The sequence below is a fragment of the Sprattus sprattus genome (assembly GCF_963457725.1).
Source record: "Sprattus sprattus genome assembly, chromosome: 13".
NCBI classification, from domain to species: Eukaryota; Metazoa; Chordata; class Actinopteri; order Clupeiformes; family Clupeidae; genus Sprattus; species Sprattus sprattus.
The window spans coordinates 16,127,591-16,140,090 of NC_137911.1; the positions used below are offsets into that span (position 1 = coordinate 16,127,591).

At 45.0% G+C, this 12,500-nt stretch overlaps 1 protein-coding gene across 1 annotated transcript; it reads right to left on the minus strand.

Moving 5' to 3' along the window:
- Nucleotides 1–827: 827 nt before the first annotated feature.
- grhl3 (grainyhead-like transcription factor 3) lies at nucleotides 828–12,069 on the minus strand (the record flags this gene model as incomplete). Its single annotated transcript, XM_080850197.1, has 15 exons — nucleotides 828–945; nucleotides 2,557–2,621; nucleotides 2,779–2,864; nucleotides 3,280–3,409; nucleotides 4,304–4,440; nucleotides 4,841–4,913; nucleotides 5,661–5,819; nucleotides 6,930–7,024; nucleotides 7,274–7,385; nucleotides 8,084–8,234; nucleotides 8,386–8,471; nucleotides 8,621–8,843; nucleotides 9,678–9,739; nucleotides 10,029–10,176; nucleotides 12,053–12,069. 15 exons carry the CDS (start codon nucleotides 12,067–12,069, stop codon nucleotides 828–830), a joined length of 1,662 nt encoding a protein of 553 aa, XP_080706323.1.
- Nucleotides 12,070–12,500: the final 431 nt, after the last annotated feature.

A 12,500-nucleotide genomic window follows, 5' to 3' on the forward strand; every position in this document is an offset into this window, starting at 1 on the left:
CACTGAAGGATGCATCCCAGACAGCCCGGCCTAGCGCAGTTGCGGTCCAGATCCGGATCGGATTCGGTCCTGGTGTGGCCCAGATCAGGCCTGCATGTGGGCCAGTAGCTGTCTGTGATGACCATGGGGGTGGAAATGTGTGACTGAGTCCAAAAATGTCTCGGTTTGAAAAACACAAACTTTGACAAATTCAGATGTGAAACTAACAGGTTTGCCGACTACAACGGGTGACTGGAAGTGTTACAAAAGCACAGAATGAAATGAAATAAAAAATTAAAATATTGATCGGGCTACTGGCCTCAATAACAAGCATGCCATTGAAAATGGAAGTAAAACTCTGAGGACATAATGCTAAGTCCACTTAAAAAAAGAAATGATGCATACATTTAAAGCAGCCAATAAAATATGAAAAGTTTTCATTGAATACATTACATTGAAATAGCACATTTATCTGGAAGACAAATCATCATTGCAAAATAGTTCTCAGAGACACCATTGCCGCTTTCATTTTTAACTTCTATGTACAATAAATATTTACAGAATATCCATCATATTCACTATAAATGCTCATATTATAAAATACCTGTTATATTAAAATAATATTAAGAGTTCATAAAGATAAACAGTGAGTGGTATTTACACAGGCAATGTCTGGCAGTTTCGTGAGCTCATGTTGGGTCTGCTTGTTAAATTATTTCCTGCTTCTCTTGTTTCCATGGAGACAGGTTTTCATCCAAGAGTCTCTCAGTGTGGTGGCAGTGCTTTAAGTCTCCAGCGATGGCCGTCAGAACAGCTTGAGAGACAGAGGCGGGGACTGGTGGAACTTTCTAGAGCTCAGTGAGGGTGATGTGGAAGTGACCCATCATGACCTCGGAGATGTTGATCAGGAAAGCCGAATGGTTGCTGTAGTGTTCGATAATGTTATCGTCCATGTTGATGAAAATCCTGCAGAGATCAGAAGAGAAAAGAGATTAGAGTCGTGAAATTAATTTTGTAGCATGTTTTTGAATTGGTATTTGGTTATTGTTACATGTCAAACAGACAAATAGTTCTGGTCTCCTGGAAACTATATGTCTTTTCTTATTATGATCATCATTTATCTTTCCAATCAAGGGAGGAATTTCAGCCCTGCTGAGGATATATATGACAGCCTTCCAACCAGCTGGGATGAGGTATGACGCACAAGGCGAACAAAACAAGCCCTTATGGTTAAACCTCAGGGGGTGTCAAGGACTTGTTTGTCATTCTGCAGTGGGTGTCATCTGTCTCTCTCCTGCATAGTGACTCTGCCGCACACTAACTAAAGGGAGGAAGACTTTATTTCATCACTTTACCCTACCCTACCCTACAGTAAGTCCAGGCCTTTTTTACCTCTCTACAGCTGAAGGAGAGAGGGAGTATCTGAACTCTGTCTTTCTTGTTTAAGAAGAACATAAGGTAACCAGATCTGGTTTACTCATTTTCTCATATTGACGGGGTTGTCTATACCGAGGGACTTAAACAATATCTCAAAACTATCTCAACCCCGACAAAGGTTTTGTGGTAGAGCCTTTTTGGAACTTGCTCAACCGTCTGTCATTTTCTTCCTCCTCTTTATGGTAGGAAATCGTTGTTTGTGTGGATGACATTTAGTGTGGAACCTCTATCATGTTAAACAATCCATAAAAAAAAAATCCAGGTGGTGTCTTTGCCAGTCACGCTCAAATCAGGACAGTAATCTTCCAATTATGCAATGTTCCTTGGGGGCTCTACTTGCTTGTGGGAGAGACAGAAATGCCACAGAACCTGTCCCATTCCTTTACACCCCTCTCATCAGCTTTTGTCTGGGAGCTATTGGCCTCCGCAGGGGCGAAGTGATAAAGACTCAGTCATCATGACAGGGCGGTACTCTATACAGTTCAGGTACCTTTTTTACAAGCTAAGGTGAGGCCCCAACGAGGACGAGAGATTTGTTTGTCCACGATTGAGTGGAGTTAAGGACTATCTGGAGAATTGCTTTGGTTTGGGCTTTTACAAAAGCTGCCGAGATTTCACTCCGTGATTTCAGCTTAATTTACACCATCAGATATGCAACCCCATTAGGCCTCAAAAACTTTTCTGTGTCTAGCTGGCATATCTTTTGCATCAGTAAATAAACCGCAGGGTTCCTCTCAGCCTTGCCTAACCAGAGAAGGGTGAGGAGGAACAAGTAGAACAATATGGTGACTCAACCAGTGTTGAAATCTTTCCATCGTCTTCCTTTTGTTTTCTTCTCCCTCGTCTTTCTCTCTCTCTTTAAAGGAGGAACTGCAATTATGACATTCCTGAGGTTATAGCTAGCTACCCGTCCGGTCCGACAGCTTTTCTTGCGATGACTTCTCAGAACTTAAAGTAAGGAAGTAGGATGTACTCTTTTTCTTACTTTTTCTTCTTTAAGTATTCTAAGGGAGATATATTTGAATAACCTTCTCTTTCTTTCATGGTGGAAAACTGTAACTAAAGAGTGCTCTCAGTGACCAACCTAGTAGAACCTAGAGTAGAACCTCTCCACAAAACAATCTGAGCTTTACTACTCACCCTCTTTTGCATTTCTTGAAGACTTTCCCAATGGCGTCTTCTTGCATACCGTACTTTTCTGAAATCTGAGAACAGAGATGAAGACAGGATGAGCTTTAGACACATTCTCCTCATGTAACGTAATGGCATGATACTTGTGTGAAAACACAGAGGATGGACAGAAGAGAAGGAGGAGAAGAGAGAAAAAAAGAGAGAGAGATAGAAGTTATTCAGAAGACTTACGGCTTCTCGCAGGCCTTTCAACGTGGGGCTGTTTAACATGAGGGCATCAAACACTTCCTCCGTCTCTTTCCGCACATACAGCAGAACTGCAGAACACAAACCAAAAACAGAATAAGCCAAAATTGCCAATAAAACAAGTCCCTAACCTCTACATTCTCAAAGACGTGATGTTGCTGTTAATTGATGATGTTTATACCAATTATGATGTTTAAACTGATACTGATACAGTACATACACTTACAATGTCTACCGAAGCTATAAAACAAGATACAAAATAAACTGTGTCATTTAAATATTCTGTATAAATACTACATATTTATGTATGTATGTATATATATATATATATATATATATATATATATACAGTATATGTATGTGTTTATATACATATATACACATAGCAACAAATGCCCCCACACACACACATAATATATATATACAATTTTATTGCACATGTGGAAAGGGAGTGTAGTGTGAGGTGTTTTGATTGTTCCTTCGTACCCCTCTGATGCTCCTCTTGACGGGCCTGTTTGCTTGGGGGTGGACTGCACCTTTCTCCCACCTCGGGGTAACAGCTGACCCTCTTCAGAGAGGCCCTGGAGTCCCCTTCCTCAACCATGACTGAGGGGGCCTGTAGAGACAGAGAGAGAGATAGAGAGAGAGAGAGAGGGAGAGAGAGAGAGAGAGAGAGAGATGAAGATACGTGATTAGAGTGTATGCATCTGTACATGCATTCATTTAGCGAGAAGAGATAATCCTACGATGTGACGGAACATCTTATCTTATAAGTAAAGGTAATTACACACACACACGCTGTCTTGCCTCCCCTTCCCACTTCGTAAAGCTGAGACTGTGGGAAAGTGGCCTGTCAGAACAACACCCTCACCGCCCCTTCTTGGCTGAGTCAACACCTCTAAAAGACAAGCCTTCAACACCAGAGGGATCGGACTAACAGGGGGGGACTGTGTGTAAGGGGCATGTGTGTGTATGTGTATGTGTATGCTTGAGTGAGCGTGTGTGTGTGTGTGTGTGTGTGTGTGTGTGTGTGTGTGTGTGTGTGTGTGTGTGCATGTTTGCAGAGTTCCCTCAGGTTAATCCCACTGTCAGTCACTGTGGCAGCCAGTTTCGTCTCATCCCGTCTCGTCTCATCCCGTTTCGTTTCGGGTGAAGTCCTCCTCCTCGAGTGTTAGCCCCATCCCATCCCACTCCAGACTTTCCCTGATTTCCCCCCTTCGCCCCTCCAGCCCACATTTTTTCCCACAGCATATTTTCCCACGTCTTTTTTTTTCCCCACTCTCCCTCTCTCCTTCTCTCCCTCTCCTGTCTTCTGTACACTGTGACCAGGAACATGACTCGACAAGACCCTGAGGTAAACCACAAATCCCTGGATCCCATGGGATAGAAGTGAAAGTGTGGCAAAGAGGGAGGGAAAAAAAAGAGAGAGAGGGAGGGAGAGAGAGACAGAGGGAGAAAGTGGGAAAGGGAAAGCAAGGGAGACAGGGAGAGGACTGCTGAGGAGACCTACCAGGCCGCAGCGCTGCAGGTTGCTGTAGTGCATCTCTGGGATGAAGAGCACTGGCTGAGTCACATGGTCGTCCAGCGTCTTGAAGTAGGTGCTGTCTGCCCCCATAGAGCTGCTCACATGGCCCTGTTTGCTGTTGGCTGCACAGGAGCAAGACAGAGATGACAGGGTTAGTGTCACATACAAAATAGTGCTAACTGTTAAGGACGACAGAAGTATGGGCCGAATGAGACATATGAATTTTGTACAGGGGAGACACTAGGAAGAACATGAAATTAGTGTGTTATGGTGCGCTAGACCATGAATCCACATGATAAGCATTAACTCCTAGGCAATCAGCATGCTTTAGTCACAACCTGGATTTTGTGGTTAGTCAGTGTTAATTAGGTAATGAGATCAGAGGTGGAAATATGATGAGACTGGTGAAGACCTTCAGCTAAAGCTTAGAGCATTTATTCTGGTTGTCAACAAGAGGAGCCTATTAAGGTATGTTGTAAGGGGCTCTTAAGAACAGATATGTGAGATCAAGGGACATCTTACCATTGCTGGAGTCATTCTTCACCCTCCTCTTACTCTTCTTCCTGTCCTCATCTCGCATCTTCCTCTCTGCTCCCTATATCACACAAAGAAACAAAGAACAAACAAAAGATTAATGCTCTGCTCTTCACACATTGAACACCAGAATCAGATTCTGCAACTAAACAAATACAAAAGTCAGTAACTTTTAATAATACATGTAGCAGCCAAACCACTAATTACACACATACACACACACACACACTCCCAACCAACCCAAAAGTGCTTTTTCACTCAGTGCACTCAGTTCACTTGCCAAGGAACCAGTTTGGCGTGTCTGCGTCTCATGCAAAGCCCTGCACTGCATTCTCCACTGACTATGTCAAAACAGCTAATGGCCCAAAGAGGCAGCCACAGCCCCGGAGAAGACAAATCAGGCAGGATAAGATAGAGGAGCCGATTGAGAGCCGTCATGGGGGCCTGACTATGGTTATCAGATGGGCCCAGACAAAGGGATCAATGGTCTGTCTGAGTTTTGGGCTGAGACACACACTCACCTACACGCACATACACACACACACACACATACACACTGTGTATACCTCCCACAGGAAATGCGTACATCTCCACTTAGTCACTCACACACATGGCAAAGAACAATAGTGGTCAAAGACAACAAGGAACATATAACAAGTACTGGTCAGACAAATGCCATTCTTGGACGTCATAAGATATTGGTTGAAGGTGAGAATGTTGTATAGGAAAGGTACGTGACACATTTTAGTTTTTTTTAAACACACAGCATTTGTTTTTTCTTCCTGTGTGTTTTTTTGTTTTTGCTCACCTTATCGCAGAAGATTTTGATCTGGCAGGCGGCACGGTGGATGAGTGTGTTGGTGCCAGTGCTGATGTCATACGTGTCAATCTGGAGGTTGAGCGGCAGGCCCTTCACACCCTTCTGAGCCGAGAAATCCGTGCTCAGGGAGTTGATGCCAATGTACACCTGAAAAGGCCAGCAGAGATATTAGCATTGGCAGCATGATGTATATTTCCTAGTTATGCCGTAAGGTGATAAACAGAGATAGGGTGTGAAATTGGAGAATTTGTCATTTCTAGGTGGGTCACTAGGGGTAATGACATCTAATATAGGGGTGCGTTATTGTTGGATGGGGGGGGGGGGGTGAAATGGCAGGTGTGATGTGCCTGATGGCATAAGGAAGTAAAAATGAATCTGAACAACACTTAACTAAACAATCAAACAAAAGCAAGAAGTCAAGGAGGCCTGCAAGTCAACCAAACCAGTAGGTGACTTCACGGTGGTGAAAAGATAACATCCTGAATAGTTTTCAGATCTAGGTGAAAGACTAACTTATTCTCTCATACAGGGTGCTCCGATCCTAATGCAAGAACTGGTAACAACTGTAATGCAATGTTACCAGTGGACATAAAACTGCAATAGACATTTTAAACACTGAACAGTGGCCTTTGGCCATTTGACATTTGTTTTACTCTAACAATCATACTCTTTCTCTTATTCTAATGGTCTGAAATATCTAGGGGCCAGGGACCACGTGAGAAAAAGATTGTTATCTTGGCGTGACCACTGAGTTCCAGTAAGAAAAACAAACAAACAGACAAACAAACAGTTTAGAGGAATTAGGATGTCTCTCCATCACTCTTTTCTTTTCTTTCTTATCCTCTCTCCACCTGTTCTGAGTTTCGCTGTCCCACCCCACACATCCCTGAAGGCAGAGAGCAAATAGCAATGCCAGCGCTCTCTCTCTCTCTCTCTCTTTCTTTTTTCTCTTTCTCCTCCCCTCTCCCTCTCTCTCCTTCTCTATCCATCTTTCTTTGTGTCTTTGTGGCAGTGGTGACAGGCGCCTTAGGCTTGCTTACATGCCTCAGATTCCACTCCACTCTTGCCCCTTGAACATCCCACTACACTCTAACAGTATGCTCTGACAGGTCGTAAACTGAGAATTAAGGTCTAAGTGCACTTGTGAGAGAAACACGGTTTATAATCCAGAATCAAATAACCACCATTCTATGAAATGTATTTTCATATTATTTTGTGTGTGTGTGTGTGTTTATGAATGCATGTATATGTTCCCACCTTGGCCTCCTCATTGGTGTTCCAGACGAAAGACAGAGCATTGAATGCTACTTCGTCCACGTTGCTGATGCCAGTAAGGGTTTCTTTGTAGTCAGCTGGTGCATGAGAAACGGAAGGGTAAAATCAGTAAGAGAGCCATTTTTATGATCAACTAACATGAGGGATCATTGGAAATTCCCTTAAAACGTCATAAGTTTGAGATACAATTTAAAGTAAAACAAGTCTTGGATGGGTGGAATTGAGTGGTACAAATCCTTTAAACTGTTCCCATAACTGTATTTGCATGCTTGTGTGTGTGTGTGTGCGCACGCGCATATATGTGTGTGGTTTTGTAAAGCACATACCGATGTCAATGACCCTCTGCTTAACGGTTGGCTGTCTGGCGTGCCAGTGATTCCAGCACTTCAGCTGCATCTCTGGGCTCTTGTCGTTCTCAAACACCGCCATGATCACCGTCTGAAGAAAGAGATGGAGAGAGGGAGAGGGAGACAGTGGATTGTTAGGTAAAGGTCACCTTCTATTTGTGTGCTTTCTGGTGACTGAGTTTGGCCTTTCTCATTCAGCTGTCACTGTTGTATTCTTCCTGCTAATTCCCTTTTCTGTGCATGCTGTCAGCAGCTATCAGACATGGCTTCAACATACTCTCCCTCTCCCTCTCTCTCTCTCTCTCTCTCCCTCCCTCTCCCTCTCCCTCTCCCTCTCTCTCTCTCTCTCCCTCTCTCCCTCTCCCTCTCCCTCTCCCTCTCTCCCCCTCTCTCTCTCTCTCTCTCTCTCTCTCTCTCTCTCCTTCTCTCTCTCTCTCAGAGCACCTCACCCAGTGTTGTTCTGTCACCACACCTTCACCTTTCTCCCTATCCCTTAGTCATGAGATGAGCCGCCTGAAGAGCAGGGACGTGTCACATCCAGCCTAAATCTTTTTCAGATCCAGTGCAGACCATAGACATAGGAATCCCAAACTCTATGGTGCAGACCCATAAAGCTCCAGTGCAGACCATAGACATAGAAATCCCAAACTCTATGGTGCAGACCCATAAAGGTTCCCCCTGAGCATGTTCCACTGTCCACTAAAGCTGACCAATACAACTACAACCAAGTTTAAGGGACGCTAAGATGTTGCTGTTTGCTTTCACAGGATCTCAGAAGGCCTTCCTCACCTTGACTCTTCCCATGGGCTGTCCAGCGCTGCTGTCCATCCCCAGCAGGGAGATGGGATAGAACTGACCCTTGTTCAGGTAGACCATGGGCATCTCTGTGGTCTTGTGCTGGGAAGCCTGAGGCGCACCGAGGATGAACTGGAAATCATTTCTAGGGTAGAGAAAAAACACACATCAATTAAAACTTGAGTGATCAGAGTATTAAAAGGATACAATTCCATTGACAGCATGAGGCTAATTAGCATTAGGGTAAAATAAGTCACAAAGACACAAGCTGAAGCTGGGTAATTTAGGGCTGTTACCTGAATCTCTCTGGGGGTGAGTTGGTGTAGGAGTCTGAGTAGACTGGGCTGCTTTGGTTCACGTAGGAATCACTGTAGGACACCGTCTGTTTTTGATGAGAAAGAGGAATCTTAAAACAAGGACTTCAAGAATTCGCTTAACAAGCAGCAGCACTTCAATAGAAGTTTTTGCATGAGGTTTTATATTATGGTTCTCTCATGTATTTTGTTGTTGTTTATTTTTGTGTTTACTCACCCCTTCTGTGGTGACTGGTGTGTAGGCTGTGTTCAGTAGGCTGTCAAAGATGGTGTTGATGACCTGCTTGTCGTAGCTCTCTACAGGCTGGATGTATGTCTGTGGGCCAGGGGAGGTCTGCTTCGGCGGGCACAGTGGGGACAACTTCCTGTTGAGGTCCAGCACTTCCTGTGACTGGCTGGCGGAAATGTTGTTGGTCAGCAGCTTCATGATGTTGGTTGGGCTATCCAGGGAGAGCAAGTCAGGGGATGAGGCACCCAGGGTCCTGTAACACACACACACACACACACACACACACACACACACACATTGACTATGTTAAACACAGCAGAAACATTCACACACCCACACCTTCCACCACTAATAAAGACTAATCCTTTACCATCCATTGAGCTGACATACAGTTGGAAACTCAGCAGCTCAAACATTGACTGTAAGCCAGAGAGAAAAGCCTGTCAAAGTGTCAGAGTAAATAAAGGAGTACAAAATCTCAGTGTTTAAAGAGTGGCCGTCCGCTCCCTAAGAGACCGCCCAACACTCCGGGATGGGTGCTGTTTGTCCCCTAAGCCTGATTTCTCTCCCTCTCTCTGCTTTTATTTGAGTTTCTCTCTCAGCCTTAGTGCTTTGCTTTTTTTCACCCCTGACAAAAGGGTCAGGTTAAACCAAACTCCCCTAGCTGGCTCCATGTGACTCAGTATACACATGGAGTTGTCCTACTCTGCCCCTCACCCCTGATAGGCCCACCCTAGACAGAGGTGGACTACGGATTGGATTCCAGCTCAGCTCTGGCTCAGCTCTGGCCCTGATCTGGCTCACCTGACGTACATCTGAGCTAAGCTTGCTAATCTGGAATGAAAAGTTTTACACACTCTCATGGAACCCCCCCAACACCCGGCCTTCCTCCTACACACATACACACACATACACAGGCTAAATACTCAAGCTATCTGAGCTCTCATCTTTTCCTCTCAGCTGCACTAGTAGCATTTTCAGTTTCTCTCCTGCGATGCTTGTTGTTGACACGCAAATGTAAAACATGATCTGAAAGACTCCATACCTCTCTGGCTTGTATAAGCTACTGCCTCTGACGCATGCAGTCATCCTCTGATCCTTTGGCGTCTGTGGGAAAAAAGGCAGAATATGACCAACACGTGACAGCCACGTGACCTTTACTTAATACAAAACAAAAACTGGAGATTGCACAATAAAACATGCCAGGACATTTTTTTTTTTAATTCCACAGCAGCATGCAAAACACTGTGCTTGTATCTGTGTGTCGTTCAGACCCTGGACTCTGGGCCCTTGAGACAATTGTATAGATTTGGTGCTATATAAATTAAATTAAAATGAAATTAATTCTCCTTTGAGGAAAAAAGCCAGATCTTTCACATGGGCCCTAATAGCTCACCTTGCACTGCTCGTAGAGGAAGGAGAAGGCAGTGAGGTCTTCTTTGGTCTTGCTGAGATCTGAGTCGGCACAGGTCCAGGGATCCATCAGGTAGCTGTCTGTGAAGCGGGAGTAGTTGAAGTTCTCGTTCTGCAGTACCATCAGAGTCCTACAGCAGCAGGCAGGAGAAACAGAGACACCGATTTAGACAGGCTTCATGGGAGGTTAGAGTGGAGTCCAGCTAAGATAATGCATCCACCAACACTTGTGGATTGGATCATAAATTAACTAAACTAAACATTAAAACTTTTTTCTTTTGATGTCAGTCCTTGAGGGTTCAAAACAACTGTGTTGGACATTACAAACAGTGAACTTTGAACATGCCATGAGGCTTAAGTCTACAGATTAGTGTTTTAATTTCCCAGTTCCCTGAGATCGGCAACACTCAGCAGTCAGAAAGCATCCCTTTGCCCAGGGGGGTATTCCAAGCATGTGGTTTAGTGACAAAATTAGCTGGGTAATTGAACTCAGAGTAAGTGGTAAACATAATAGAAGAGCCCTAAGAGCCTTCTTTAATTGTTTTTCTAGAAGAATTAAGCCAAATGATTCTTCTTTTAGCCGTTTACTTGGAATATTCCCCTGGAGGAGTTTCTGCTGAAAAACCACAGTGATTACAACTGCTACGGGAAGGGATCGGTGCCAAAGCGGAGCTGAAAACCCAGAGCAGAACAACCCACATGAAATACAAATAACACAAAAATAAACAACGAAAACAAACAAACAACCACACCAATTGGTGGGGGTGGGGACGGGGGGGGGGGGGGGGGGGGGTGGGGGTGGGTGAGTAGGAAGTGAGAGTCAGGGACCCCCCACCCCTCCCCCCTGCTGTGAATGAGAAGGGTGCCGAGTTTCAGCTTTGCCCCAAATGCACAAACACTAGCGGGGATTTGGAGAGGTTCGGTTACCCCTGAGAGAACAATACAGCTGGCGAAAGTGGGACCTGTTTGTCTGTTTCCAGGCCAGTGCTGCTAAATTAGCCTTATGACCAGGGAGCAAATGCAGTGACGTTTACACACACAGGGGGCCACACACACACACGCCGCCCCATCAAACATGCTGAGTGTGCAGGATGAGAAATCAAAAGCCTCAGAGAATCTCGAGGCACCTGAGCAAATACATACATTCTCACACACACACACACACACACACACACACACACACACACACACACACATTTTAACAATCCTGCAAAGATTTTCTCACAAGTGGAACACCTGCATGACCTAGCTTCCATATCTTGGAGCCATACTCATTTTTCACAAGTGTTTCTAAGTTTAAGAGATGACATGGGGCTGTTGATGGCAGTGTTAAATGTCTGTGTTATGTAATTCAAAGCCCTCTGCTGTAATTTACCTCAGTGTCTGACACGACTAGGCAGGATACCCGTTTCCCTGACACTTTTGTGTGTCCAGGCCCGTAGGACAGCTTTACCGCACTCCTCTGACAGGTGTGTGTCAAGACCTCACCTCATCCTCTCCTTTGCCGAAGGAGGAGTGTGTGCATGTGTGTGTGTGTGTGTGTGTGTTTGAGAGACAGAGGGAGAGAGAGAGAGAGAGAGAGACAGAAAGAGATGGACCAAGTGTATGTGTGCGCGTGTGTATGTGTGTATGTGTGTGTGTGTGTGTGTGTGTGTGTATGTCTCGGGATCAGCTTTCTCAGGCTACACATCCCTTTAGATGGGGGTCTCGTTGCACAATGCAGGACCGGCACAGAGGAGAGGGGCTTTACGGTTCTCATCGTCTCAAGTGATGACTCACAACACAGCGAAACTCAGCCACCAGCAACACAATGAAACATGCCAGGACAGAAGAAAATTCCCACCACAGTGTGCAAGTAAACCCACAAACCTACTCTCTCTGCCAAAAAACATCAACCACATCAACACACACAGTGCTCAGAAGACAGCAAGAGCCCATTCAAAACTGACTTGACAAACACAAGCAATATAAGTAAATAAATAAACAACTAAAGAAAACCAAACTTACTCAGTTTCTTTAGTCATCTCTCGCTCCTGTTGAGGTCAGGTAAATTCCTTTTGAAGGGTTTCCGCTGGTTATTGTGGGTATGTGTGTGTTCCGGTGTGGATCTCTAAGTTGGAGAATGTTTGTCAGTCAGGGCAGGGAGACGCAGGTCACGTCTCGCTGAGGCGGATGAGTGAGCTGATTTGATTTCTGCCTTGCTTCTCCCCGCAGATTTATTTCCTGCCGTCAAGCCGGCCCCTGATTGGCTGGGAGCCTGGAGACAGGTGGAAGATAGTACAGGTGCATTCTAGACTCCACCCTTAATTCACTCCCTGCTGGTATGTGTGAGAGCAGGGGGCGTGTATGTGCATCTGTGTGTGTGAGAGAGAGAGCGAGAGAGAGAGATCAATGTACTGATGGTCTCATTAGCACATCAGATAAAAGAGTGAGATTGGGCCAGCGGAGGTGTGAA